At 37.1% G+C, this 27,669-nt stretch overlaps 7 protein-coding genes across 8 annotated transcripts; 2 read left to right on the forward strand and 5 right to left on the reverse strand.

Annotated features, from left to right (window-relative positions):
* On the reverse strand, positions 35 to 1,760 carry LOC104729971 (UPF0587 protein C1orf123 homolog). Its single transcript, XM_010439528.2, has 4 exons — positions 1,308 to 1,760; positions 858 to 965; positions 403 to 570; positions 35 to 259 (listed from the first exon to the last, which is right to left on the reverse strand). Exons 1-4 carry the CDS (start codon positions 1,407 to 1,409, stop codon positions 131 to 133), a joined length of 507 nt encoding a protein of 168 aa, XP_010437830.1. The 5' UTR covers positions 1,410 to 1,760; the 3' UTR covers positions 35 to 130.
* LOC104721528 lies at positions 4,368 to 12,680 on the forward strand. Its single transcript, XM_010439530.2, has 22 exons — positions 4,368 to 5,428; positions 5,867 to 5,982; positions 6,070 to 6,278; positions 6,599 to 6,718; positions 6,793 to 6,921; positions 7,018 to 7,143; positions 7,394 to 7,449; positions 7,560 to 7,659; positions 7,729 to 7,846; positions 7,955 to 8,164; positions 8,504 to 8,825; positions 8,999 to 9,092; positions 9,229 to 9,337; positions 9,477 to 9,748; positions 9,960 to 10,087; positions 10,200 to 10,434; positions 10,672 to 10,860; positions 10,982 to 11,262; positions 11,350 to 11,554; positions 11,662 to 11,904; positions 12,018 to 12,106; positions 12,196 to 12,680. Exons 1-22 carry the CDS (start codon positions 4,590 to 4,592, stop codon positions 12,341 to 12,343), a joined length of 4,338 nt encoding a protein of 1,445 aa, XP_010437832.1. The 5' UTR covers positions 4,368 to 4,589; the 3' UTR covers positions 12,344 to 12,680.
* Positions 12,708 to 14,322, reverse strand: LOC104721527 (glutamyl-tRNA(Gln) amidotransferase subunit C, chloroplastic/mitochondrial). Its single transcript, XM_010439529.2, has 6 exons — positions 14,025 to 14,322; positions 13,901 to 13,941; positions 13,757 to 13,812; positions 13,284 to 13,335; positions 13,092 to 13,175; positions 12,708 to 12,986 (listed from the first exon to the last, which is right to left on the reverse strand). The coding sequence occupies exons 1-5, from the start codon at positions 14,265 to 14,267 to the stop codon at positions 13,100 to 13,102; spliced, it is 468 nt and encodes a 155-aa protein (XP_010437831.1). The 5' UTR covers positions 14,268 to 14,322; the 3' UTR covers positions 12,708 to 12,986; positions 13,092 to 13,099.
* LOC104721529 (nuclear pore complex protein NUP85) lies at positions 14,472 to 18,598 on the reverse strand. The gene is made up of 18 exons (XM_010439531.2): positions 18,108 to 18,598; positions 17,834 to 17,936; positions 17,592 to 17,702; positions 17,421 to 17,504; positions 17,248 to 17,319; positions 17,099 to 17,155; positions 16,887 to 17,006; positions 16,605 to 16,805; positions 16,379 to 16,489; positions 16,250 to 16,287; positions 16,007 to 16,163; positions 15,793 to 15,894; positions 15,629 to 15,685; positions 15,397 to 15,543; positions 15,226 to 15,296; positions 15,050 to 15,137; positions 14,908 to 14,964; positions 14,472 to 14,816 (listed from the first exon to the last, which is right to left on the reverse strand). Exons 1-18 carry the CDS (start codon positions 18,479 to 18,481, stop codon positions 14,619 to 14,621), a joined length of 2,148 nt encoding a protein of 715 aa, XP_010437833.1. The 5' UTR covers positions 18,482 to 18,598; the 3' UTR covers positions 14,472 to 14,618.
* Positions 18,822 to 21,136, forward strand: LOC104721530 (peptidyl-tRNA hydrolase 2, mitochondrial). 2 transcript variants are annotated; one of them, XM_010439532.2, is made up of 8 exons: positions 18,822 to 18,928; positions 19,405 to 19,605; positions 19,945 to 20,005; positions 20,097 to 20,133; positions 20,223 to 20,300; positions 20,425 to 20,497; positions 20,705 to 20,744; positions 20,838 to 21,136. In XM_010439532.2, the coding sequence occupies exons 1-8, from the start codon at positions 18,884 to 18,886 to the stop codon at positions 20,885 to 20,887; spliced, it is 585 nt and encodes a 194-aa protein (XP_010437834.1). In that variant the 5' UTR covers positions 18,822 to 18,883; the 3' UTR covers positions 20,888 to 21,136. The 2 variants fall into 2 exon arrangements, 1 of the variants encoding a protein (XP_010437834.1); XR_757036.2 differs by lacking the exon at positions 20,838 to 21,136 and having other exon boundaries at positions 20,223 to 20,308; positions 20,705 to 20,722.
* Positions 23,071 to 24,523, reverse strand: LOC104721531 (GATA transcription factor 9-like). Its single transcript, XM_010439534.2, has 2 exons — positions 24,088 to 24,523; positions 23,071 to 23,940 (listed from the first exon to the last, which is right to left on the reverse strand). Exons 1-2 carry the CDS (start codon positions 24,313 to 24,315, stop codon positions 23,248 to 23,250), a joined length of 921 nt encoding a protein of 306 aa, XP_010437836.1. The 5' UTR covers positions 24,316 to 24,523; the 3' UTR covers positions 23,071 to 23,247.
* LOC104727603 (GATA transcription factor 9-like) lies at positions 25,328 to 26,123 on the reverse strand. The gene is made up of 2 exons (XM_010446693.2): positions 25,688 to 26,123; positions 25,328 to 25,540 (listed from the first exon to the last, which is right to left on the reverse strand). The coding sequence occupies exons 1-2, from the start codon at positions 25,913 to 25,915 to the stop codon at positions 25,328 to 25,330; spliced, it is 441 nt and encodes a 146-aa protein (XP_010444995.1). The 5' UTR covers positions 25,916 to 26,123.

A 27,669-nucleotide genomic window follows, 5' to 3' on the forward strand; every position in this document is an offset into this window, starting at 1 on the left:
ATTCACTTATTGTAGCAGAAACAGCCGAGGAAAATAGAAAAAGAGAAATTTATTAGAACTTGAGTAATTATCATCTCATGGTTTTTACATACACCAAGTGTGCAGTGAATCAGAAAATAGACAATAGACTTTACTTGGTGGTGACGCTGAAGCTTGCACGGAAGTTCGAAATCATTACGGGGCACTCGCCCTTCTCATCATACTCTGTGAATTCCTCACCACTCGACAAATCAATCTCATCATATTTGGTCCCAGATTCCTGTTAAGGCCAAAAGAACTCAGTTCATGAGAGCTTTAAGTAGTATTGAGCATCAAAGATTACTGGAAACAAAGCTTGGAGTTCTTTGTCCAGACAACATGTTGTATGAAATCAGAAACCTAAGTGAGAGTGTTACGACTTACAGCTTCAGCTTTCCAATATCCACCAAATCCGAAATCCACAGGTTCATAGCCACGACAGTCAAAGACCATAAGAGGGGCATGTACTCCAGCCTCAGAATCTTCCAGAGTTAAAGGTCGACCTTTCCCAGGAATCATTGTCACATTCCCTTCCCTTCCACAGAACTTACACTAGAATAACTCATGGAGACAAAACAATCAAATTCTCAGTATTAAAAACATTGTGAAACAGAATGAGATAAGAAAGAAACGTTTCTTATGAGCAGAGAATCAGATCAAGTAATAATGCCAGAGATCATCCAAAACACAGCTCTAATTCCTAAAATCATGATATGTTGCTACCAAACCTCCCACAGCCAATATTTGCTTTATTTTGACATTAACTTATATTGAAAAGCACAAAGAATGATCTCAAACATACTAAGGAGAGATCAAGAAAGAGGCAGGATCGAAATTACCTTCTGAACAAGATGGCAAGTACCCCTACCTCCCGGAGGAGTAAATGTCTCATTCAAAGTCACACATGTTTCTTTAGGAGTCACCTCTCCACATCTTTCACATTTCAACTAATATACAAGAAGAAACAAAAAAACATTATGTTAATATAACGAAGTATACAAAAGATGACTTGGTTTCCCATACACAACAAAGCAAAGACCAAGCAGGAGCATTATTCATCATCCCTTCATATACCAAGTGTTAACATGCTCATCCTATTTTGATCTTAAACACTAAAAATAAACAAAAAAGCCCTAAGAATTAATTCCTTGAAAGACTCAAATTCCATAGGAATCTGTGATTCAAAAGGCGAAATCAAAACCCTTAGAAGCTCGACTAGTTCAATCCAATCATAGACCCAAACTAAAACGAGGGAAATCGAAGCAATAAAAAAAGTGGTGCGAAGAGACCTTGAAGAGGTAAGGGAAGTTGGGATCTTCGCAGCCACCGGAAGGCTGGAGATTAGTGAGACTGTCGAGATCAGCCGTGATTTTAAGCACATAGTTCACCATTCTTATTTCTCTTCCTCCTTGATTTTTTTGCTTTCTTTTTTGTGTTTGTTTCGTCGTCGTCCTTTGTTCAGGGAAAGTAGAAAAATTATTGAAGACGGCCTTCTTCTTTTTCTTATTTATCAAATGTCCCCCCAAAGAAAAAGAAAAAAAAGGTTCGATACCAAATCACATATTTGAAGAAAGCCCAATTCAAGTTTTTTTTTTTTATAAATTCTAAAGCAAAAGAGCCCAATACCTTTTTAGATCTAATTGTTTTATGCCCTATACAAGTTTCTATTTGGGATCATTTGATATTTTATAGGTCTTTTTAGTAAATCATTTAAATCTTTGTTTTTCAATTTGAAATCACAACAAAAATAAATAAAACAAAATAATAATGTCTATACAGAAATGCATCAAAATCAAAATTTGTAATGTATATAAAGCAAAATCATAGCACTAAACACAACATTACTATATAAAAAATGAACACCATCAGCAAACTGCAAACCTAGTGAGTGACAATCAAGAGAATTCAAACCATGATTAGTCAAGATTTATTCCTATGTCCAACCAAGATAGGAAAAAAAAAATCCAAAATACCAATGGAGAAAATCAGAAAATTCGATTAGATAAACTTCTTTTACGATATATAAAAAAAACACACGTTAAACATCCCCTATGGAATATATGTATAGCCTATATAGAAAAGCTTTCTCCAATGCTACGCTTTGTTCATTATTGTTGACACAAAGTGACACGAAAACAAGAAAGAAATGAAAATAAATGTAAAACTCGTGTGCGTGTAGTGGGAACGCACCAACACGCAACCTCTTGGAGGAATCGTCAACAACCAAACACGTTGAACAAAAAGTCAATCTAGTGTCTTGCCATTTGGCTTGATGTCGGTTTCGCTACACTGAGGGAAAGCCACACGTACATCTAAGTTAGCTTCATCCTCAATCAATCCCGAACTCATATATTCTTGTCAAGTCCGTCATTTCTTCCGCATTATTGTCGTCATTATCCCTTTTTTGTTTTTGTAATCAGTATTTTACCATTAAACCGTGACAAGTACTATCTTCTTCATTCTCCAACACATAAATATAAAGTTCGAAAACAAAATAATTAAAAAATTATTGATCTTGGCCCCACTATGATTAACCGTTAAACTATCACTTTCGCAATTCACTTCTTGTAGTTACTTTGACAAATTTTCGTAAGAAACTAGTATTTTCTTATTCTTCTTATGTTTGCATGTAACGCAAGATAGATAATTAAAAATATATGATACGTGAAGCCACTCGAAATATAAACTAAGCTACCTTGAAAATTAATGGTGAACCTTTGACTTGTGAATATGGATTATTGTTTAGTAAAACTTTGGCCCATAATTTTCTACGGTCAACAAACAACAAGTTCATGCTTTATATGTTTTTCGTTTAACACATTAATTAAAGTGAAGAATTTTCTTTGTCTCGTGAAAGTTCTATATATATATATATATATATATATATATATATATCAGATTATCCAAATTTTGCAAGATTTATTTTGATATATTAAAAGTTACAAAACAATCGCAATGAAATAAAACCATCTATATATCTAATTAATATATTACAATTTCATTTTAGCGTTAACATTGTTTACTGTGGTGATGTAACTTAAAATCTGCATGAATTTGGGTTAACTTAAAACGAAATTATTGAAAGTTGCATGTCGTTTTGCAATCATAAAAAGACATACATGTGGCAACACGAAAACGAGCTCAAACAACGTTGGAAAGATTGGAGAAACTCTTGATCAGTCAGTGAGGTTTGCGTTTGGGAGATGTGTGGATTGGAATTTGAATCCGGATAAGGGTTTAGGATCTTCAAAATAAATATGTACGTGAAGATCAATATGTAAATATTTTCGATAAACTTTACGTTTTTTCTGCGGACACAACTGATTTTTACCAAATTATTCAAAGTTCCTTGGCGATTATATAAGTGTAGTAGTAGATATGAACCATATGTGTAAATATTTTATCATATTTTGTTCGATCTTTCTCACGTTTAGGAAAGATGCTGTCATGTAAGCATAAAATCGCATCTCAAGACCATATAGTATAGACATTAATCTCAAATTAGCTTAACCAGAATGATGAAGTTGAGGAAATGCTCTATTTTTTTAATATTAAAAAAGTACATTAATTGAAACTGTTAAAATGTTATGGATTTTAGGAAAATGGCAAGATACATCAAGATCAAACTATCCTTGTCTAAGAGACCACCTAGCTTAATTAGGAACCCTAAAGGAAACAAAATGAAAAGGAAAGAAGACAAAAATCCGTGCTTCAAAACAATGAAGATGATAACATACACTGCTTCAAATCGATATGTAGTAACTATAAAACAAGAACCAATTTTTTAGAACCAAAACAATGAAACATAATAAGAACCAACATTGAACTCAAAAGGCGAAATCTTAATCTGGTCTTCTCTCTAGTTTCAAAACCCTAAAATCTCCTTATGCACATATCCAGAATTTGTTGATAGTCTCATCAATAATTAATTTGTCAAAATGACGCTATCTCGAATTCTATTATACGACACACAATACAAAAATGTGAACGTTTGATGTCGTCTTACGAAATATAGATTAATTTTGCGAAAAATAGATAATTCGTAGATATTTATTAGCATTTCCCCTTTTGTTGTTGTTGTTCAAATGAAGTTTTCAACAAAAATTAAGTGCAGCAGATCCCTTGAATTAACACTAACAACCAAAGTAATTAAAAGTCTAAAAAAGACTAATTAATTATAACTCAGTTTGGTGGTTTTAGATCAGCACGTGTAATAAACTGATTCGCTAACAAAAAAAAGAAAGTCTCACGTGTAACGCGAAAGCCTTTCTAAAAAAAAATAAAAAAAATGTCACCACCATTTTTACCAAACTAAAGCGCGCCTCTCGCTTCCTCCTTCAACCTCTTCTTCTTCTTTGCTCTCTCTCTCTCTCTCTATACAAACCCCCAACGCTATCTTCTCTCTCTCTCTTCTTCATCTCTGTATTATACAATACACACAGAGCACCACACCATGTTCTAAGTTATGTTTCTTTCTAATTTTTCGTAGAGAGACGTAACGGTTATATACGAATCCAATGTCTTCGTTGTTTTTTCTATGGAACAATGGATTCTCTCATCTTTAGAAGAAGATGATTACGAATTCGATTTCAATGTTGAGATTCTTCTCTCTCTGTTTCGCCTTCTTCATTCTCGTTTCTTCAAATCAGAACTTTGTCTTTTCGTGGGACGAGGCCGCGATTAGATTCGAACCGCCGACACCTTCTCCCTCCCCGGAGTCTTCACCAACGCCGGCGCCTTCACCAGATGACGATGATGATGTATCCACGGTTTCATGTGTGGATGACCTAGGAGGTGTTGGCTCTTTAGATTCCACGTGTAAGCTCGTCGCTGATTTGAATCTCACGCGTGACCTAAACATCATCGGGAAAGGTAACCTCCACGTTTTGCCCGGCGTTAGATTGGTTTGTCGGTTTCCTGGATGTTCGATTACGATCAATATCTCTGGGAATTTCTCGCTGGCTGAGAATTCGTCGGTTATCGCCGGAACTTTCCGTCTCGCGGCGGATAACGCTGATTTTGGGGAAGGTTCGGTAGTGGATACCACTGGATTGGCTGGAGAACCTCCGCCGGGGACTAGCGGTACGCCGGAAGGGGTTGAAGGTGCCGGTGGTGGATACGGTGGGAGAGGTGCGTGTTGTTTGTCGGATACTACTACGGAGATTCCAGAAGATGTGTTTGGCGGTGATGTTTACGGTTGGGCGTCACTTGAGAAGCCGGAGATTTATGGTAGCAGAGGTGGCTCCACGAGTAATGAGGTTGATTACGGTGGAGGTGGCGGCGGAACGGTGGCGATTGAGATTTTAGGGTATATTAGTTTAAACGGCAGCGTTTTAGCTGATGGGGCCAGTGGTGGTGTTAAAGGTGGTGGTGGGTCCGGCGGCAGTATCTTCGTCTTGGCACATAAAATGTAATTAATATTTTTTTTTCTCTCTCTTTTTGTCTTTTTCACTCTTTCTTTTGTTCTTTTAATTAATCATCTAATTGTTTCTTTCTTTTATATGACTGAGGTTTGGTATCTTAAGACTCTGCATTGGTTTCGTGAAGTTTAGAGAAAGTATTAAATAAGAGTTTGACTCTTTTTGGTTCCACATTTGGTGGTTGGTTGTAAATTGATGCAAAGTTCTTAGATTGTTTATGTTTAGGAAATAAAGTCTTTTTAGCTCTGTTGAATTGTGTGGCCCATGAATGAATGCTTAATTATTGCATTTGGCATCTACCTTTTTGATGCCATCGTCTGTGTACAATTCGCTTTGCCAAATCACAAAAAAAAGGAAATTGAACTTTGGAAGAGTTTTTTTATAGCTCCTCTTGGTTTCTGAAAATACTGTTTTGGTTCATGCTACAGGGCAGGAAATGGTCGTTTAAGTGCATCTGGAGGTGATGGTTATGCTGGTGGAGGTGGTGGACGGGTATCCGTTCATATATACAGCCGCCATTCTGACCCAAAAATCTTTTTTCATGGTTAGCTTCAGTTTGGTCTTTCAACAAGATGGTCCCCTCTTTTTATTTGTGATTGTGACAGTCCAGTTCAAAATTTACTCTTTGTAGGAGGTAGTAGTTTCGGTTGTCCAGAAAATGCTGGAGCTGCTGGAACTCTGTATGATTTTATTTCGGAGAGCTTGACTATCGATAACCACAATAAGACAACATCTACAGACACTCTTCTCCTGGAGTTCCCTAACCATCGCCTTTTCACCAATTTGTATATCCGAAATATGGCAAAGGTTGCTGTTCCCTTGCGCTGGAGCCGTGTCCAGGTTTGTGAATGTAGATATAGGGTTCTTGATACTGTAAGCATCATCTTTTGGTCACTGAAAGCCAAGTAATAATTCCTATGAACAAGTTTCATTTCATCCAGCGATACAAGCTTTTTGGTTTTTCATATGGAAGTTATGTTTGTGGTGGTGTTCTCGTTTAAATGAGTCTTGTCTCTCTTCTATATTAATCAATTGACATTTTTTTCTTCTCTGGCAGAATTATATGAAATGATGAAGTTCTATAACTAAATTTGTTTTTAAACCTTTAAGAATATTGTTGTAGGTCCTGAGAAAGTTTATACAAGTTCCCGGTTTTACAGGTTCAAGGATTGATAAGTTTGTCAAATGGTGGAGAGTTGAACTTTGGTCTAGCACGTTATGCTTCTTCTGAATTTGAATTACTTGCTGAAGAACTCTTGATGAGTAATTCTGCTATTAAGGTATCCGATTAATTTCGGAAAGATATATTTTTCTTCCTTCTACATACTATGTTAACCTCTATGATATGTATCAGGTTTACGGAGCTTTACGGATGACAGTAAAGGTGTTTTTGATGTTGAAGTCGAGAATGTTTATAGATGGCGGTGGTGTGACAATATTGGGAACTTCAATGCTCGAAATTAGTAATCTGTTGGTGCTTAAGGTATTCTAATCAAATATTTTATTATTGATTTCTTTGTCGTGCTGCTGAATTATAGACAAATTTGATGTCTTATTCTATGCTCGTTTCTTTATCTAGGAGTCCTCTGTGATCCAATCCAATGGAAATCTCGGAGTACATGGGCAGGGTCTGTTGAATCTAACAGGCACAGGGGATACAATTGAAGCACAGCGTCTGATTTTGTCTCTGTTTTATAGCATCCAGGTAAGAAAATTAAACTACATCATGCTGTTAGATGTGGGTTCAGAAAGTTGTGTCTTGGTATGACTTGGCACATGGATAAAACTTTCATTTATGTCGGATTAAGTCTTTTGATTTCCCCACTATCTCTAAGAGGGGAAAATAGATCCCTTTGCTATATTCAGGACATTTGAGTTCAGACTTAAGTGAGAACCAGTAGGAAGACGAAGACAAAAGCTATTCCTGGCTAACAGTTACTCTTTAATTCGTGAAGGTTGGAGCCGGAGCGGTTTTGCGTGGTCCTTTGCAGAATGCATCAACTGGTGGCCTGTAAGTTCTGAAGGTTCGAGCGATCCTTCCACAAAAGAATTTATCCTTTTTTATTTATTTTGTTTTCTTTGAATAAATCCTCTAAAATTTTATGGTTGGTTTATTCAAAGTACCCCAAAGCTTTACTGTCAACGCCAAGATTGCCCTGTTGAACTACTCCACCCGCCGGAGGATTGCAATGTCAATTCATCCCTTCCATTCACTCTTCAGGTGCTTGTTTACGGAAATAAGATATTACAAAAGAAGGTGTTTGCCTGTTCTAACTGGTCTCTGTTGCAGATCTGCCGAGTTGAGGATATTACTGTTGAAGGTCTCATCAAAGGATCTGTAATCCAATTCCATCTGGCTAGAACGGTAATTGTCCGCTCTTCTGGAACAATATCCGCAGAAGGGATGGGTAAGCCACATACTCATTTAAGATGATTCTCCTGATTAGTGTTTACTTTCTGTCTTTTATATATTTATATTGTGAACCAGCTTTTAAGTGATTTGATTATGCACACAGGCTGCAAAGGTGGAGTTGGGGCAGGTAGGTTTCTGAGAAGCGGTATTGGGAGTGGTGGTGGACATGGTGGTAAAGGCGGAAACGGGTGTTACAATCATACTTGCATCGAGGGTGGAGATTCTTATGGAAATGCAGACCTACCATGTGAACTTGGCAGTGGAAGTGGAAATGAAGAGTCAACAGATTCAGTTGCTGGTGGAGGAATCATTGGTAAGACATGTTGATCATTTGGTATTTGATATTTTCAACTTTCAAATAGTATCAACTTATTTCTCGTTCTTACATGATTAATTCATTGACCTAATGTAAAGCTTACTATATCTCATCTGGTTTTACCACCTACTCACTCTCTCTATTGAGAAGTGACTGGTTCACTTCGACCTGTTTCCTATCAATATACTAACTGTTTCTGAAATTCATCACTTCCCAATATTCTTTTTCTACAAATTTGTGTAGTATTTAGTTCACTTCGACCTGTTTCCTGCAATATATCAACTGTCTCTAATAAATAACTCTTTCTAATAATTTGTTTTATACCAATTTGTGAAGTGATTGGTTCACTTGAGCACCCACTTTCAAGCTTGTCACTGGAAGGCTCGATAACAACTGATGGTGAAAGTCCCAGGAAGACGCTGAAAGGCCTAAGTAATTCAAGTCTAGGACCTGGTGGTGGTTCAGGTGGAACCGTACTTTTATTCTTGCGCACACTTGAGATAGGGAGGTCTGCGATTCTCTCTAGTGTTGGAGGAAATGGAAGCCTAAAGGGAGGTGGTGGGGGAAGTGGTGGAAGGATTCATTTTCACTGGTCAGACATTCCCACTGGTGATGTCTATCATCCCGTTGCCATAGTAAAGGGAAGAGTTTATGTAAGGTTTGTTATAAGAAGTCCCTACGCAACGACCTTTAATAAGATATTATGATAGCGTATTTGCGATTTCCATTCTGGAGAAACAATTCATTCTTCTTTAGTTTATGTAAGCACTCTAGTTTCTCTTCGTAATGTGCCTCTAGAACTTAACATGTGATTCCAATAATGGTTTACAGCGGAGGGATGGGTATCATTGAAGATAACGTTGGAGGGAATGGAACTTTGACTGGCAAAGCTTGTCCAGAAGGTCTCTATGGTTTATTTTGCGAGGTAGTGTTGAACTTCTATCTATGTTATTGTTTTTCTGCATCGAAACATGTTTGGATGGATTAGAGTTCTAGTTTAACACAGCTTCAACTTTCGACCAAAATTAAAAAGCATACTTCAACTATCTAATATTCTACAGGAATGTCCATCTGGCACTTATAAGAATGTTACTGGATCTGATAAAGCTCTTTGTCATCTTTGTCCGGCTAATGAGCTACCCCATCGTGCTGCATATGTCACTGTTCGAGGTACTTTTTATAATTGGAAAATTGATCAGTTTATTGGGAAATAATGATTTTCGCTGCAATGTGTTTCCCTGTCTTTATTTATATTATCCTTAATGTATCTGATACATAAAAATTGTTGTGTTTACTTGTTTCTTAACAGGCGGTGTTGCAGAAACTCCTTGTCCATATAAATGCATTTCGGATAGATACCACATGCCACACTGTTATACTACGCTTGAAGAGTTAATATACACATTTGGTGGACCCTGGTTGTTTGGTGTTCTATTAGTAGTTATGCTCCTCCTACTAGCACTTGTTTTCAGTGTCGCCCGGATGAAATTTGTTAGTGGTGACGATTTACATGGGTCTGCCCCGACCCATCATGGCTCTCAGATTGATCACTCATTTCCATTCCTCGAGTCCTTGAACGAGGTTTGCTTAATCTTTATCTTTTATCTGAGTCTGGATGAAATTTTTTGAAGTAAGATAATCATGTGAATGGAACATAACGATAAATTTTGTGATAGGATGCGAAAACATGATTATAAACCTGCGTCTGCTATCTTAATTGAGTAGATTATATACAACTGTTAAAGTGCTCCTTTCATAGTTAATGTATGAATATTGTGTTTAATTTTATCAGGTGATGGAGACGAGCAGGGTGGAGGAATCACAGGGTCACATGCATAGGATCTATTTCTTAGGTCCTAATACTTTCAGTGAACCTTGGCATCTTTCTCATACACCCCCAGAGGAAATAAAAGAGATTGTGTAAGTTAGTTATTAGTTGTTAATTTTTACCTTTTGGTGATAATATGTTTATGCTTGAACGTAGTTTTTGAAATACTTTGTTTTAGCCTCTCCTAATTTGAATTTTCTTTAGGTACGAGGCTGCATTTAATGGGTTTGTTGATGAGGTCAATGCTATAGCTGCATACCAGTGGTGGGAGGGTGCGATTTACATTATGCTTTCAGTTCTTGTCTATCCTCTTGCATGGTCATGGCAGCAATCACGCCGAAGGCTGAAATTTCAGAAACTCCGTGACTTTGTTCGATCAGAATATGACCATTCTTGTCTACGCTCTTGTCGTTCTAGAGCATTATATGAAGGGCTAAAGGTACATATTCATCTATTGAGCAATGCAGTCTACTGACTACCTCTAGAACATTGTATATATTAGCAAGAGAGAAAAGGCCAATCATAGTTTCTGAAATTGGTGAGCATAGTTTTATAGTTTTAATAGGGTCTTAGTCAAGAGGTTGGAGCTTATATGTTTTTTCAAAAAAGGTTCCTTTTCATTGTTAAAAGATGGCAAAACAAAGGATGGCGATTCATGAAAATTTGTGGTGTGCAGGTAGCTGCTACTCCTGATTTGATGTTAGGTCATCTAGATTTCTTCCTTGGTGGTGATGAAAAGAGAAGCGACCTTCCTCCTCCAGTTCATCGAAGACTTCCAATGCCTTTAATATTTGGAGGAGACGGAAGTTACATGGCCTATTACTCACTCCAAAGTGACGATATTCTGACCAGTCTTCTGAGCCAGGTCCGTTTTTTTTTTTGTTTCATATAGACTGATCTATGTGGCCTGGTCTTTTACTTGCTTCACCTATATGGATTACTGTCATTGATTGCAATATCGTAATGAATTTATCCCCTTTTTATAGTTGGTTCCACCAACCACTTGGTACCGCTTTGTTGCTGGTCTGAACGCTCAGCTGCGTCTAGTTCAGCAAGGGAAATTGAGGTCCACGTTTCGCTCTGTTCTGAGATGGATTGAAACTCATGGAAACCCTGCTTTGAAAAGACATGGTGTACGTGTCGACCTAGCTAGGTTTCAGGCATTGTCTTCGTCGTCTTGCCAGTATGGAATCCTTGTTCACACCATTGTAGATGACGTCGCATCACCAAGAAACAGTCTTGATGAAACAGAACAGCAGCATCCATGGTAAGAAATTTCACTTTGATTCTCTCTGCTGTTTATTTGCCAAGCACTGCGAAAGATCCAGACGTTCTTTAATTTTTGAATATGCAGGGGGACACAAATTGAGAACTCCTCTGATGATTTTAGGGGGAATTTGCATAGTATTCAACCCCTAAGAAGCGCAATCAACCACGTGAGGCATCGAGAGTGTGGAGAAATCATAGACATTGGAAGCTTACAATTTCTCAAAGAAGAAAAAGATGTCCTTTCCCTCATCTCCTTCTTGATTCATAACACAAAACCTGTTGGCCATCAGGTAAAGCCTCCCCTACGACTTCGTCTTTACTTCAAGCTTGTTTGCCTTTTTTATCCCTCTTAACTTGTGAGTATTTTGAAATCTGTAATTTTCCGTGGTGTTCATAGGATCTGGTTGGTCTGGTTATCTCGGTTCTACTCCTAGGAGATCTAACTCTAATGTTACTCACGCTGCTCCAACTCTACTCGATATCTTTGCTGGATGTTTTTCTCGCTATGTTTATTTTACCTCTCAGCATCATTTTCACATTCCCTGCCGGGGTCAGCGCTTTGTTTAGCCACGGACCAAGGCGCTCTGCTGGTCGCACACGCGTTTATGCATTGTGGAACGTCACATCCTTGGTCAACGTCGTAAGTATTTATCTTGATATGCAAATGCTACATCTTAAAAGTCGCCTTGTCTAGTTTTTGCAACTTCCTCTTACATGAGTACAAATCCTTTTGGGCCTGGTGGGGTTTTGCAGGTTGTTGCGTTTGTCTGTGGATATGTTCACTATCATGGCTCATCCTCTGGGAAAAAAATCCCGTATCTCCAGCCATGGAACATTAGCGTGTGAGAGAAGAAAACAAACTTCACTTTAAGTTCAAACCAAATAACACATTCCTTCTTGCATCAGCAACTAATTTCTATTTCTTTTGCAGGGATGAGAACGAATGGTGGATATTCCCAGTCGCTTTGTTTCTGTGCAAATTCTTGCAATCCCAACTTGTAAACTGGCACGTTGCAAACCTCGAGATACAAGATTACTCCTTGTATAGTGATGATTCCGAGCTGTTCTGGCAGTCGTGAGACACAATCCAAACCATAATTTTTACAAAACAAGGTGGAGGGAGCTCGTTTTTTTAAAAGGCGTCTTCTGGTTTGTGCACAAGCTGATTCAAAGATTTTTCAGGTGAATATAGCTAACTCTTAGAAAAGTAGGAAAAGAAAAGAATAATCCTGAAAACATGCTTTTATTTTGTTCCCACGCCAAGATCCATCTTGTGTTCTTTTTGGTAACATTGATGGATCTCTCGGATGATCCTGACTGGGATGTTGTTTTGTGATTTTAAATGATAAATGTCTTCACTACAAAGATTCTCTCTTTTATTGGTTTGGTAATTGTATCGGCGCACTCTTTGTCTCTCTTCTACATCCACATAATACAAAGCACTTTTGAAAGTAGGAATGTTATAAACATGAACGTTGTAGAGCAATAGTTCAGTCCGATTTCATAACCGATCGGGCTAAAACACACAGGATTCAAAATAGGTCGGGATCAAAACGCAAAACTGATTTGAGTTTAGCTCTACATGCATACAAGGTTGTGGTGAATTGTGAACAAAATGTTGTAGAGCAATAGCCTACGTGCCAAAACAATTTTGACGCAATTTTGTTCTCAACAAGAACCGGATCTGAGAATGAATCTCTCCAGCCAAACAACTCCAAGAAGCTGCACATGAAAGAACATACACCACAAAAAAAAATCAATGCACAATCTTCTTTCCATTAAGGAGATTTTATCTTAACAAATAAGCTTTAGATCATAAGAAGGTACCTGAAGAGTCACTCTTTGTTAAGTATTTTAGGGACTTTTAAATATGCTTCCTCAAAGCTTGGAATGGAAGCTCTTATACTGTCCCTGTTTGAGGAATAACAAAACACTCAATAGTTTAGTAGATGGCTTTCATCTTAAAACTGGAATCATTCTATTATTACCAGATGGGAGAAAACGGTATAAAGAGCAAACCTGTTCTCAAATGTTTCAGGAGAATCTTCTCGCAAATTTCCACCATCCATATCTAGCGGATATTAAAATAGGCAGATTATTTTCCGGCAACCAATCGGAACAATATTGATAACTAGACATCTTGATACAGTAAATCCATATATGCCTACTAAGATTTAACCAAGAGAATGTGTTAAGACTACAAAGATTTTGCACCTAATACCAATCAGCTTTAGCTTGAAAAGATCTGTTACATGAGTCTACTTGAACCAGAAACAGACTCATGATTTGCCGCCATTTACGAGATGGACGCAACAAATCTAACTTACAACTAAATTTGCCATTGAAACTCACAAAATGATTCTTCTTCTGGTTCTTTTTTCAAAAGTTCCACTCTTTACATTGATGTTTCATAGACGCAGACGAACAAAAGCACATAAAATTTCAACACAAGACAACCAAAAGAAGAAAGTTGAGAAAAGTATGATTCTGACCTGCTCTGATCGCTGGTTCCACACTGTTAACATCAACTTGTTGAAGCTGGCCAAACCTGCATTTTTCACCAATCATTTAATCAACAACATAATCGTGGAAGCCTATTAGAGACGAGGGTTTAGGGTTTGGTTAATAATACTAACCAGTCAATGACTCGACGAATTTTAGTTTCACATTCCTCTATCTGAACAAAACAATAGAAGAGGAACAAATGTGAGAGAACTCAATTCCACAAAGAAGGAGAGAGAGAGAGTAATAAAATGGTACCTCGGCCGGAGTTAGAGAGATTCGAGCTGTCTCTGCCAGACGGGAAACGTCAGGCGGCGGAAGAACGGAGGAATCCTTGTCAGACGAGTAACTTCGAGCTATTCTGTGGATTTTTCTATTGTGTCTTTGGAAATTGAGACTTGAAAAAGAAGACACTGAAGATTGGATTTTGATCCTGCTCGATGAGATGAAGCAGCGATTCGGAGTCGCAGATATAACGGCAAGCAAAGCTCTCGTTGCCATTGCTTAACTTTGAATAAACCTTTCTCTCCTCAACTCCGCTGGGCTCTGGATAGAAGATTAACAAAATATATTGCTAAAGCTGTGTCGTTTCAATGGACTAACTAAACCGGTTTTAACCGGTACACTTACAAAATTGATTTTTGTTTTATCAGACTTCATCAAGATGACATTACTGTACGTGGATTTGTTATAATACAAACTCAATTTTTTTTTAGTTTAAACTGTATTAATCGAAACAAAATAAAAATGTGACGATCGAAAAATACAGAGTTAATGTCGTCGTACAAACTACAAACCCAGACACACGAATACATATTGAGCTCAGAATTTATTCAGCCTCAAACCGCCGCGCTAACATTCTTCAAGAAAAGCACGTCCAAGATTGGTTGCTAGAGCAACTCTCACAGAACCCACAGCTTGAGCTGACAAATCAGTTTCTATGAAGCCTGGTCTTAACCTTGCAATTGATATCTCTTGTAATTTGTTCAGCATCAGGTTCGTCTGTGTTACATTCAACAGCGACCGTTCTGGCCAATTCAACAGCTTCAACTGCACAAACAAAATCTCTTTTAGTTGCGCATTTTCTCTTAGTTGGATAATCAAAGAAAAGAAAAGAAAAACAAAGATATGGTTTCTTTACTGAATCATGCAGAAGAGGAAGCCAGAATCGTTGAGGAGTAGAAGGGCTCTTCATTAGCTGCAGTCATTCAATTCAAATGGCATTAATTTCCAATAACTCAGAGGCGAAAAAAATGAGCTAAGAGAGATGTTGTACTACACACCGATACAAGTCTCTCCACGGCTTCATGAGCTGCATCTATACTTTTTCCATCATGGACTAGCTTCAGTGATCTCTTGAAATCTCTATACCTGGAATGTATGGAAATTAATAATGCTGCGGCAGAGTTTTACCAAAAAAAACAAGTCAGTTGCAAAGAGAGTGAGAGATGATTATTACTTGTGAAGAAAATCGAGACCACCAGAGATCTTCGATTCCGAGCCCAGCAACTCGATCAGGCCTTCCCATTGCTGCATGTATGAAATGTAACAATGTCATCAAGTGCACAGATAGAACCGACAGTGATGTTATAAACTGAATTCGCTTTGAGTATGGCTTATAGAAATATACCTTGAGACTTTCATCAGACAATGACTTTCCAACAGAATCAAACAGCTGTTGAGCAATCACGCTGAGACAATGTTCGTCCTGGGCTTGTTGGAGCCAAAATATACCAGACCCTTTCCTCCCATGTTTCCAGTGATGCACTCCAGAAATCTGAACACCGCAACTTTTTTTCAGAAGATATCCTTTTTTGAGACTAGAGAACACATGTGTAGAAAAGTGCCTAATTTATCAATACCTTCATAAGTTTAGAGCTGACATTATTGAGTTCATATAGACGGCAAATTTCTAGGCTCTGCAACAAGAAAACATAAGTACCAGATGAAGGCTTCTGACAAGATCAAAGAATTTTAACGACAAAAGAGAACTAGAAATTGATGTAACAGATGCAATAAACAAAACCTTAATAAGCAACTGATTTTCTTGAACAGGCTGCCTGTAGAATAACAACTCTAATAAAGCTAATCCCTGTTTCTCGCACGATGCTAGATAAATAGGAGCTATCTGCAAAATTTCAAACAGAAGAAGGAAGAGTTTAATATAACAAGAAGTGATATAAGAAAGGTACCGATTCGATTACAGGAAAGGTACTTCATAAGTCATAAAAGAATTGTACCTGCCAAGTCAAAGCATGAGAAGAAAGAACTTGAGCATAAACGAGTCTATGGAGCTCTTCCATATTGATTCCACCCAACTTTCGCTGCTCCTCATGTACAAGAACTTCACCTTCATCGCTTCCAGCTGTCAATAATTCCATGGCATGTGCAACCATCCTAACAACAAGAATAGTCTCGTCCTGATTCTTATAGATAACATACTCAACAAAGTTACTGACACTAAACAAAGACCGCCTGCCTACCAGGAGCCAAACTCTTTGGAACACTCTGCCAGAACAACCTGCAGTATTTTAATACACCATGCTGGATTAGAAAGTGGCGAAGAGCTGAAACAGTTGCACCTCTGACTGATTTTAAGATGTACAACTGACCTCAGTATTTTCTCCGAGAATTCCAATAAGCAGTCTTAGAAGCTTATGGGAAGTGTTAACTGGCTTTGACTGAATACATTTTACGGCTAGGTTATGCATGCCATCTAATCCCTGCAATGCAAAATGGCATTGATTGAATTTTCAAGTTTCCTATTTAATAATAGAGATCGAATAAAAATACACAGCTCAAATTTAAATAGACAAACAGCAGGTAAAGCATATTCACCTTTGTGAATGGCCTGAGATATAGAAGATGTGAAACAAAAAGCTCCACCCAATTACATGTCGCAGCTGTGAGGCAATCAGCATTTCCTATCATGATCCTCAACATATTTCTCAAGCCCTCACGGGTCTGATGGTGAGCACATTGAACCCAGAAGGCACTGCACTCTAGTTTAGTTATCTGGGACTGCCATCTTTCTCGTGTCTGGCAAAAATGGTAAGATGAGTCTAGACACATCATAAAATACACTAAAAAGAGTTAGGATAATACACCTTTCTAGCATACCTTCATAAAGTCAGGCTTTGCTGCAAAGCATTCACCAAACTTCCCATCTTCTAGGTTTGGACGCATTCGTGGCATTTTTGAAACGAGGACAGCAACGGCTTCTACCAGACCATTTTCTGTCTACTTCATTAAGTTTGTATTACATTATGAATAGCACGTATCTAGTCACTCAATATGACATAAATCTCAAACATGAACTACTTAATTCTAACCTCACGATTTCCCAGCTGGTCTAGTTGATAAGAACCATGTAAGTGTAACAACTTCACCTGAAAATAAGTATAGATAGAACACTTCTCATATTGCAAAACTTTAAAGATCAAATTACAAAGAACCTTCAATCGCAAAAAAATGTACTAACCACTATTTCTAGCCAACCAACTGATAGCGCAGATGCCATCACATCCCAGTATCTTGGATCATCCTCGATGGTCTGCAAAGGCACATAAGCGCATAAAGAAATTCAGTCCTTCAATCACTTCTCATATGAGAAAACTACCAGATCTTGTATTGACTTCTTAGAGAGGACCAAACCTGTAAGCCAACAAGTTCCTTCTGAAAATCCTGGAGTTTCGAATAGACTGTTGGATGTGAGCTTGAAAGGAGTATATCGTAGTCCTGCCATGATATTAACGATAGGTTAAAAAACACTAGTAGAAGTTCAAATTAAAGATAGGTTAAATATTGGGGGAAGAAACTAATTACAGATAGCCAATCAACGAGCCGTTCTGGCAACCAAGACAGACATGTCTTATCTGCATATAATAACTCCATCAACTCCCACGCAGCCTTTATAGAAGTTGGTTCCTCAGCATCCTGCATATGTATGTAAATGGGAAAATCCATTAACAAAGTTCCCACTCTCAAAGCTATACTCACTCGCGGAAGAGTTCAATTGTTATAAGAAAGAAAAGCTTAATTACAATGCCAAACCAGAAAGACCTTACCTTTATAACTGATCTTGGGTCTTCAATCAGAGGAGCAGGGGAAGATATTGTATTACTAAGGAGAGATTTTATATCTTTGCTGTATTCCATTACGTATTCCCACCTAGTACCATTATGACAAATCCAGTATGCTCAAACAAACGTTACAAGTCTAATCATAAAAGTGAAATTTCAATTGAAAAAACTATGATAGTGTAATCATTCAGATGCAACGATAAGCCTTGAACGAGCAAAATCTGATAATTTGAGAATTAGGAACTCAGAGTGTCCTCACCACGCAGTCTGGTACAGAGTAGGACTCATATCCATCCTAGACAAACTCGAAATTGAGTTTCTCCTGCTCTGCAAAAGCGCGAACGGTGAAACCGATCCATAAGCGATCCTTCGCCGCTGTGCGTCACTGATTTCGCCATCCTCGCCGTTAAGACTCACGTTTACGACCTTACCACCAGCTTCTCCGTCATCATCGCGTAACTCCGGATTCGTTAAAACCGTGACGCGTAGGTTGTTTCCGCAGCCCCAGGAGATGGAAAGCCTATGAACCGGAGACTTGAGGCCGTAGCTTAAAGGATACAGCACCGGAGCTTTTTCCTTCGTCGAAAACGGAACCAATTCTCCGCCGCCGGATTCTGAAGTCATACCCGGCATTTCGGAGCTCCGATTGTAGTAATGGCCGTTAGGGTTTTAGATTGGGGTTTTCAGCTTTCAGGAGGGAGATGAAGAACTGAAAACTGAACTGACCAGAAAGAAAAAAAAAAGGGACGACGGTAAAACGCACCGTCTGGTAGAGGGGTACATAAGTTTGTAGTAATTACATTAGTAGCTATATACTTTTAAAAGTTATCTAATTTGACCATATATGTTAGCAGAATGTACATTTAGCTAGCGAAACAACCCGTCGTTTTGTAATTAGATATATGAACACCCTGACGTTTTACGTTTACAAATCCTGCTCTTATCTCTCTTCTTCATCATGGTCATGGTCTTAGATTATTCAGGCCTTATAGCTTTGTTCCTCTGTCGCCGAGGGAGAATCTCCAGAAGCGTACCATGTGGCCTTCGTCTCGAAACTCTTCTTCGCAGCCTCAAGCTATGGTATTGATTTCGCCTTATTCAGTCTTTTTTGTTGATTATTTATTCTTTATTTTTGTCAAATTGAGACACTCTGATAAAAAAACTAACGAATGGAATCAGTTGGTGAGTGGTGATGACTGATTTAGGAAACAGATAACAAGTTCTGAATTAGAATGTTCTTTTGAGCTTTTTCTTCTTCTTTTTAATCAGATGATAAGTTCAGTTTAGCTCAAAGAGTAAAGAGTAAAAGGCTGATTCTTTTTATATATTTTACTTTGCTATAAGTGCATTAGTGTTTTGGCTTCGTATTGTAGAAGTGATTATAGTTCTTATATGTATGTCCATGATTGATTGGCAAATAAAGTAGTGAGATTTTTGATGTAACTGTGAATGGTTTGCTTCTCTTGAAGTATTCTTGTATCTCTTAAACCAGTTTTCTTGTTGGATATTTGAAAATGTATTTTCATTGGTTTTTTTCTTCTGATGAATATGATCAGAGACAAGAGAAGAAGTCGATAACTGGGAGTTTCAGGGCAGAGAATCTCATACCAGGGGTTGTGATAGGATTCATCATAGGTATGATATTGGATTTGTCACAGCAAGTGAGATCCCCTGTGAAAAGGAGCAGGCTTTTATCCAGCAAGGTCCAGAAGCAGAGTTCTGTACCAGGCAATGGCAGTGACAAAGAGCTTAAAATGGTTAGTCTATCATCTAGTGTAACCATAGTCGCTTGTCTTTTGGCCCTAGAATTTATTGGTTTGGACTTTCGAGCAAATTATCATCACTTNATCAAAAAGACAAAAAAAAAAAAAAAAAAAAAAAAAAAAAAAAAAAAGTCCTTAGATACAAAACCTAGTGATGATACAAGCTGATTTCAATTTGAAACCCATCAAACGACAGACATTTGAGTTTCATATAGGAGATTTGCATAATTTATACAAGGATGGTGATAAGAAGATAATGATGCCAGATTTCTAGATTATTAGAAGTTAAAGTTAGAACATTTTTTGTAACTAATTTGAGCTTTCTGATCACAGGTTTTGGTAGTAAGGCAAGACTTAAAGATGAGAACAGGAAAAATTGCATCACAGTGTGCCCGTAAGTGTCCTAGAAAATGAATTTGAAGTTTGAACACTGACATTTTTGTTTTGTCCTGAAAGTAAAATGACTTACTTTCTAATATTTTCAGATGCTGCCACCGGCATGTATGCAGAGTTGATGCAGAGGTATCTTTTTCTGTATTGAGTTGTTTACTTGGTAAAGAGTGTATCTTTCCAAAGTTTATGTTTTATAATTATATACGTAATTCTTTCAGTGACCGATACCTACTGAGGCGATGGGAGGAAAATGGGCAACCGAAGATAGTCGTTAGTTGTAAAAACCAGCAAGAAATGTAAGCAGGTGAAATTCTTGGGGGAAACAGACAAAATGCACATCAAGAAATATGATTACTTTACTTATGTTAATAATTTGTCTTGTATAGATTTGAAAGGTACGTTATTTTTTTGTGCTCTCAGGAATAAGATCACAGAGGCGGCTGAGAGCGTTGGCCTCCCGACTTTTGTTGTAGCTGATGCTGGAAAAACAGAGGTAAGTATAAGAATCTTAGTTTTCTACTCTCCCGTATTTGATTAGTTATTGAGAGCATAGTCCAAGCGTAAAGTGTCTACTAATCAAACACGAGAAGAGTGTTGGGAAGAGTGTTCTTGAGTTGGAACTTTTGTTGGAATTTCTCTCGGTAGTGACTAGTGAGAAGCTAACAAGATTTACTAGAAACTAAAACTTGGATTTTTACAGGTTGCGGCTGGATCAAGAACGGTTCTTGCAGTTGGACCGGGTAGAGACAATATTTTCTTTAAACTTCTATATCTAGCTAGAGAGGAACAACAGATGGTGTTCCTCACCATGTTCATTACTTTTGCTTGTGCAGGACCAAAGGAGTTGGTTGATTCCATAACCGGTAGGCTGGCTTTACTCTGATTCGGAGCTTTTTGTTGGCGTACTTCCTTTTTGGGATTGTTATGTCTCCAGGATTGAAGTTAATTCAGGCAAGGCAGTGTTGTTGTGTAATGATTAAACAAGGTACATGTTTGATTTGTTGTCGGTTAATTCAGATGTAGTATTTCTTCTTCCGGTTACAGTATTTAGAGTTGAATTCATGTAAATTTCTCAATAACGTTCTGACACTTGACAAGTTTTTACCCTTTGTAATATTAGGGGATTGTCTTCCAAAACCAAGGTTACAAGTTGTAACTTACAACCAGAATTTGTTAGTCAAAATTAGGGAAACATTGTTATAACTAATAAAGGAAACATTCTCATATATTACTCGTCTTTTGAAAGCAAAAATATCGTCATTTCATTTATTTCCTACTTTATTCATGTTGTTCTCTCTATCGTCATTTCAAACATAAATCTATATTTTCCTTTTACTGATGTACAGTGATTTTAAAGAGAATCTAACCCTGTACCAACATGTTTTGAGTCTTCTGACTCTCATCATTTTAAAAGCTTCCGGACACTAGTAGAAAACGTACTGTGACACTTTCTCACGTCGTACTACCATAATAAATTTCTAGTACGTACGTGTCTGAGTGCTTTTGCTAGAAATGATTCTAATTAGTGTTTTTACTAAATTTTATTTCATTTGTATGTGTGTAGCGTATATGTCCTCTTCTCGTGTTTTAAGTTTTCTGTTCTTTCTTTTCTCCTTTTTATTCTTCTTTTATATTAGTATACATTATACATACTGGTTACTTTGGAGTGGATTTTGCTTTTGATACTTTATTTTCTTAGTTTCTTTGAGTGACGTTGAAGTCTTCCCCAAAGTACAGAACGCTACGTTGGACCGTTATGATTCCACATTATTTATATAAAAATATCTATATGCACCACATGGCATACAGTATACGCAACATACTCACATGACTCCATATTTTTTATATATGTGTGCTTTTACGTATTCGTTTCTTCCCTTTATGGATATGATATTAAACAACATAAAGAACCACGTATAATTTTAATACACAAATAACCAAATGCTATGTATCTAACAGTTATGTTTGGATCCTAGTTAACAAATAATTAAAAGAGAGTGAGAGAAATTTCGAAAGAGTTTCGGTATTAGATCATGCTACTTACACTGGAATGCATATATAGGCTTTTGACCTTTTGTAAATGAGTTTTAAGCTTACCATTTGGTAAATTTGCAGATCAAAGTGTAAAGTTCAATTGAGTGATAAGAATTTGTTTGCGGATAGATAAAAGTAAACTTGATAATAATGTTGGCTTAAACAACACAAAATTATATACATTTGGACATTAGATACTAGTATACTACAAGTACAGTCCGTGGACCTTTACCTCTATCTATCGAAGATGAGATATTTAATTTAATGTTAGTTAAGAAGAGGACCATTTATAGATATATAAAATATATAATACTCCATACATCATAAATCTCGCCCACTTGCGGGTTAGGTTTGCATGAGAATGCATGTGACGAGCACCTCAATCTATGCTCCATTTTCCTTTATTTATTTATAAATTAATAACTTATATATGACTTTTGTGCTGTGCAAATTTTTATTATCCCTTTTAATATAGTAAATATATTTTCTTTAATTTTTGGTAAAATAATATGTTTCAGAGTAATATTAAAGCATCAGATTTTCTCGAATATTGTCAGAATGTAAAACGTGAAAGAAGTTAAAAATTCGGCGAATAGTTAGTTTAATAAACTACAATAACTCATCTGTCAAAATGAACGAGCATCCACCTTGGATCCCGGTGTTTTGGGTGAATGCGAATACTACTTAAATCTAGACACAATACAAAGTACACACTAATCCTCATCTAGATATTGATAAACAATTAACCTGATACTCAGTTTAGTGAAATAGTACGTTATTTTATTTCACTAATATCATGTATTGTAAGCTACTCTGAATTTTGATTTCAATACGATGGCAACCAACTTAATCTCTCTATCACACACACACACACACTCGACATTTTTATATACATTTTGGGAGGGTTCTAGTTGGTTCAATTATTAATCAGACAGATACTTACATCATGATTAATTAACTCGTATCTACCCTGTTCCCTACATCTCTATTTAATAACCTTTCTAATTTAAATTTCAAGAAGCAGAAGACCAATACAAAAGCTAGCTATCAAATATATCAGTAGTAGTAGTAGTCTGCAGAAAACGAAAAAAACAATTAAGATGTTAAAGAGGAAATTAAAACAAATAAAAAAAACTGAAAAAAATAATAATGCTAAAAGACGAAAAAGAACAAATTATTGCGAAATTTATCCACGTGGAAATAGGAAAGTTAGATTAAGTGTCTAAAACCAGAAGCCACGTGGTTATGGATTAAGAAATCTTCACCGTTGGATCTGATATCCATCATTAGATTCTCACACCTAAGCTGACTCAGCATATGCTCGTCTCTCATCTCCTTCTGTCGCCGGAGCTCCATCACTTTCCGGTGAGAGTTCGAGTGCCTAGCCATCACGAACGTAGGGCTCGAAGCCGGTCTGTACTCCGGCACGAGCCTCCCTGACTTGTACCTTACTCCGCACGCGTTGCAAAGCGTCTTCGGACCCATCGGTCCCGTCCTCCACTGCGGCGTCTTCTCCGTCGCGCAGTGCAGACACCTTCGACCTCCTCCGCAGTCTACGTCCATTTCTACTGCCATGTCTTGCTCATTCACTCTCCGCTGCTTCTTCTTGGGACTGGATTCGTCGGAGTCGGCTAAGGATAAAAGGCGGGAAGCCCACGTGGAAGCTGCAGAGCGTGATCTCTTGCTCCTCGCTTTGGCAGGAACCGCGACGTTTGACTCATCAGTGTCGATGAACTGATCGAAATCGGGTTCTGGTTCGGGTTTGATTAGGTGGGTCTGGGTCGACCCGATGGTTTGAGGGTTTTTTAAACCGGACAGTAAGTGAAGCTTGTCTTGGTCTTCTTCTGAGAATGTTTCTTCCACAATATTTGATAACCATTCTAGCTCAGCTAAATCTTCACTCTGATTATGTAATAATTAAATAGAAGAAGCAAGGAAATGTTATTAGTTGAGAAATATATGTGCATATAGTCACACCAAATATATATTACTTGTTCATATTATATAAAAATGAGATTTTTATTGGGGTGGATTGGTAAAAAATAGTACCGGAATATAGAGGTCGTGGGAAAAGCCAGTGCTGTCGGTGAAAACGGAGGAGGAGGAGTTGGAGCTGTCGGCGAGAGTGACGGTGGAGACGGAAGAAGAATCAGGAAGAAGGGTGTCAAAACCGTCATCAGTTTGGCCGTCGTCGTTAGAAAAGTCAAGGAGGTCGTCGACGACGAAAGAGTCAGGGTTACCGGCGACGAGGAAGAGCTCCGAAGCTAGCCGTTCCATTAGGGGCAAGAACAGAGGAGGTTAAAGGTGTAAAATAAATGTAAAGAGGGAAGAGAGTTTTGGGGGGTGTGTGTGAGCGAAGAATGAAGCGGAGAGAGAGAAGGAAGGGTCTATTTTTGGGGTTGTGTAAAGGAGAGTGATGTTAGAGAAAGTTATGGTTCATGTGAGAGATGAGAACGAGACAGAGGACTGCTAAAACAGAGGAACTTTGACTATTAAGAAGAGTTGCTCTTTTTTTATATTAAATGGTTTACTAAAATTACACAACCGACGATATATATCTTGAGCGACATTTGCTTAAAAACAAGGGGAGGTGAATCCCAATATTACATTTTTTTTTAACTATTTTCACTTCTTTTTTGGTCAAGCTCTTGAATTCTGTATACAATTATTTTTTTATCTTGAATTTAGATAAACTTGTAATCTTGAGTCTATGGTCTTTACGTAAAATCAAAGATAAAGAAAAATTAGCTTATGTACAACTTCGATACTATGAATCTAATACGACTCTGATCAATGGCTTGTTGAATTTCGGATACAATTTGTAGTTACGTAAACAAAGAAATAGTGAATATATATGAAGACGATGAATACAAAAGAATTATAATCAGCTTGCTAGGAATCCTTATATTGGAATTTAAGTATAATACACATAATTACAACTTTTTAGTCAATTGATCATAAGTTCATAACTCCCAAATTTTTTGAATGTAGTGGTGGTACGTAACATCAACATCACAACTTTGCTGTTTCTAACAAGTTCATATGGAGATGCAATATTATATCTTACTTGAGTTCGATCGAGTCCTACTATTTTCAAAATGATAGCCCAATGGACCTATTCATATTACTCAAAAATAGAAAATATAGTCTTACATCAAAGCCCGAGTCATTTAGTAAAAACAAATTAAAACAGAAGCCCATTCCAAAGTAAAGAAGTAAAAAAACCACTTGCAACTGATTTGATAGTAATCTAATTTTTTTTTAACCAATATTGTTTGTTTCAAGTGGTTCAGACCAACAGCTTTGTGCAAAATTGTGTTATAAGTTTAANGAACTGATCGAAATCGGGTTCTGGTTCGGGTTTGATTAGGTGGGTCTGGGTCGACCCGATGGTTTGAGGGTTTTTTAAACCGGACAGTAAGTGAAGCTTGTCTTGGTCTTCTTCTGAGAATGTTTCTTCCACAATATTTGATAACCATTCTAGCTCAGCTAAATCTTCACTCTGATTATGTAATAATTAAATAGAAGAAGCAAGGAAATGTTATTAGTTGAGAAATATATGTGCATATAGTCACACCAAATATATATTACTTGTTCATATTATATAAAAATGAGATTTTTATTGGGGTGGATTGGTAAAAAATAGTACCGGAATATAGAGGTCGTGGGAAAAGCCAGTGCTGTCGGTGAAAACGGAGGAGGAGGAGTTGGAGCTGTCGGCGAGAGTGACGGTGGAGACGGAAGAAGAATCAGGAAGAAGGGTGTCAAAACCGTCATCAGTTTGGCCGTCGTCGTTAGAAAAGTCAAGGAGGTCGTCGACGACGAAAGAGTCAGGGTTACCGGCGACGAGGAAGAGCTCCGAAGCTAGCCGTTCCATTAGGGGCAAGAACAGAGGAGGTTAAAGGTGTAAAATAAATGTAAAGAGGGAAGAGAGTTTTGGGGGGTGTGTGTGAGCGAAGAATGAAGCGGAGAGAGAGAAGGAAGGGTCTATTTTTGGGGTTGTGTAAAGGAGAGTGATGTTAGAGAAAGTTATGGTTCATGTGAGAGATGAGAACGAGACAGAGGACTGCTAAAACAGAGGAACTTTGACTATTAAGAAGAGTTGCTCTTTTTTTATATTAAATGGTTTACTAAAATTACACAACCGACGATATATATCTTGAGCGACATTTGCTTAAAAACAAGGGGAGGTGAATCCCAATATTACATTTTTTTTTAACTATTTTCACTTCTTTTTTGGTCAAGCTCTTGAATTCTGTATACAATTATTTTTTTATCTTGAATTTAGATAAACTTGTAATCTTGAGTCTATGGTCTTTACGTAAAATCAAAGATAAAGAAAAATTAGCTTATGTACAACTTCGATACTATGAATCTAATACGACTCTGATCAATGGCTTGTTGAATTTCGGATACAATTTGTAGTTACGTAAACAAAGAAATAGTGAATATATATGAAGACGATGAATACAAAAGAATTATAATCAGCTTGCTAGGAATCCTTATATTGGAATTTAAGTATAATACACATAATTACAACTTTTTAGTCAATTGATCATAAGTTCATAACTCCCAAATTTTTTGAATGTAGTGGTGGTACGTAACATCAACATCACAACTTTGCTGTTTCTAACAAGTTCATATGGAGATGCAATATTATATCTTACTTGAGTTCGATCGAGTCCTACTATTTTCAAAATGATAGCCCAATGGACCTATTCATATTACTCAAAAATAGAAAATATAGTCTTACATCAAAGCCCGAGTCATTTAGTAAAAACAAATTAAAACAGAAGCCCATTCCAAAGTAAAGAAGTAAAAAAACCACTTGCAACTGATTTGATAGTAATCTAATTTTTTTTTAACCAATATTGTTTGTTTCAAGTGGTTCAGACCAACAGCTTTGTGCAAAATTGTGTTATAAGTTTAATGTTTCTGTCATCAATTTTTGAAATAGTAAAATGATACATATTTATAGAGACAATAATGTACCCATTTTCTATTTTTAATCATCTTTTAATTGTTTATTTATTTTGCTGTAAACGAAAAATAAAAGATCTTAGAAATGATAAATTATTTGTAATTTTTTGATTGGTTCATTCGCTAAGTAAAAAAATATATATAAATAAGTGTGCAAAATACAGATATTCCCTTTTAAGCAAAATCTGCTAAAAAATACTACTTACTACATTACTGTATTAAAGAAAGAAATCCCCACCCCACCCCACTTTGGTAAAGAAGAGATTTGGTTAGGCATAAAAGTGCGGCCGCCGAATATTCTCCACAAAAACTTTCTTAAATTATCGATTAAACAAATTAAAGAAATACGGAATTACACCACACAATCAGTAATCACATCTCATACAAAATAAAGAAATAAGAATGTAGTACTGGGCCGTGGTGGCCCGTTTAGCCTCGAACGGAGCTTCAAAAAGAAGAGGTCCCACCCACCACTAAATTGTCGGCCCACGCTGGCTCTCTATTTCTTTGTGCGCCTTTTTTTTTTTTTGCCTTGGCGTGGTTTGTTCACTTTCTTTTACAAAAACTTTCTGTTTCTGTTATTTGTTTTCGCCACACTTATTTTACTTGACTGCTACTAGTACTAATATATATATATATATATATATATAT

Source organism: Camelina sativa, chromosome 11, assembly GCF_000633955.1.
Source record: "Camelina sativa cultivar DH55 chromosome 11, Cs, whole genome shotgun sequence".
In the NCBI taxonomy this organism is placed as follows: Eukaryota; Viridiplantae; Streptophyta; class Magnoliopsida; order Brassicales; family Brassicaceae; genus Camelina; species Camelina sativa.

Coding starts and splice junctions, on each gene's coding strand:
- LOC104721529 (XM_010439531.2), bottom strand. CDS start 18,481: ATGCCGGGTATGACTTCAGAATCCGGCGGCGGAGAATTGGTTCCGTTT. Junction 16,490..16,604: donor ATCTCAGGCCATTCACAAAG/GTGAATATGCTT, acceptor TTTGCATTGCAG/GGATTAGATGGCATGCATAA. Junction 15,544..15,628: donor TCAGCTCTAAACTTATGAAG/GTATTGATAAAT, acceptor TGCGGTGTTCAG/ATTTCTGGAGTGCATCACTG.
- LOC104721530 (XM_010439532.2), top strand. CDS start 18,884: ATGTGGCCTTCGTCTCGAAACTCTTCTTCGCAGCCTCAAGCTATG. Junction 19,606..19,944: donor GTGACAAAGAGCTTAAAATG/GTTAGTCTATCA, acceptor TTCTGATCACAG/GTTTTGGTAGTAAGGCAAGA. Junction 20,498..20,704: donor CTGATGCTGGAAAAACAGAG/GTAAGTATAAGA, acceptor GGATTTTTACAG/GTTGCGGCTGGATCAAGAAC.
- LOC104721531 (XM_010439534.2), bottom strand. CDS start 24,315: ATGGAACGGCTAGCTTCGGAGCTCTTCCTCGTCGCCGGTAACCCTGAC. Junction 23,941..24,087: donor CCCACGACCTCTATATTCCG/GTACTATTTTTT, acceptor TTACATAATCAG/AGTGAAGATTTAGCTGAGCT.
- LOC104729971 (XM_010439528.2), bottom strand. CDS start 1,409: ATGGTGAACTATGTGCTTAAAATCACGGCTGATCTCGACAGTCTCACT. Junction 966..1,307: donor ACTTCCCTTACCTCTTCAAG/GTCTCTTCGCAC, acceptor CTTGTATATTAG/TTGAAATGTGAAAGATGTGG. Junction 260..402: donor GATATTGGAAAGCTGAAGCT/GTAAGTCGTAAC, acceptor TGGCCTTAACAG/GAATCTGGGACCAAATATGA.
- LOC104721528 (XM_010439530.2), top strand. CDS start 4,590: ATGATTACGAATTCGATTTCAATGTTGAGATTCTTCTCTCTCTGTTTC. Junction 5,429..5,866: donor TTCGTCTTGGCACATAAAAT/GTAATTAATATT, acceptor TTCATGCTACAG/GGCAGGAAATGGTCGTTTAA. Junction 11,905..12,017: donor TCACATCCTTGGTCAACGTC/GTAAGTATTTAT, acceptor GGGGTTTTGCAG/GTTGTTGCGTTTGTCTGTGG.
- LOC104721527 (XM_010439529.2), bottom strand. CDS start 14,267: ATGGCAACGAGAGCTTTGCTTGCCGTTATATCTGCGACTCCGAATCGC. Junction 13,813..13,900: donor ATTCGTCGAGTCATTGACTG/GTTAGTATTATT, acceptor TGAAAAATGCAG/GTTTGGCCAGCTTCAACAAG. Junction 13,176..13,283: donor CCTGAAACATTTGAGAACAG/GTTTGCTCTTTA, acceptor TTCCTCAAACAG/GGACAGTATAAGAGCTTCCA.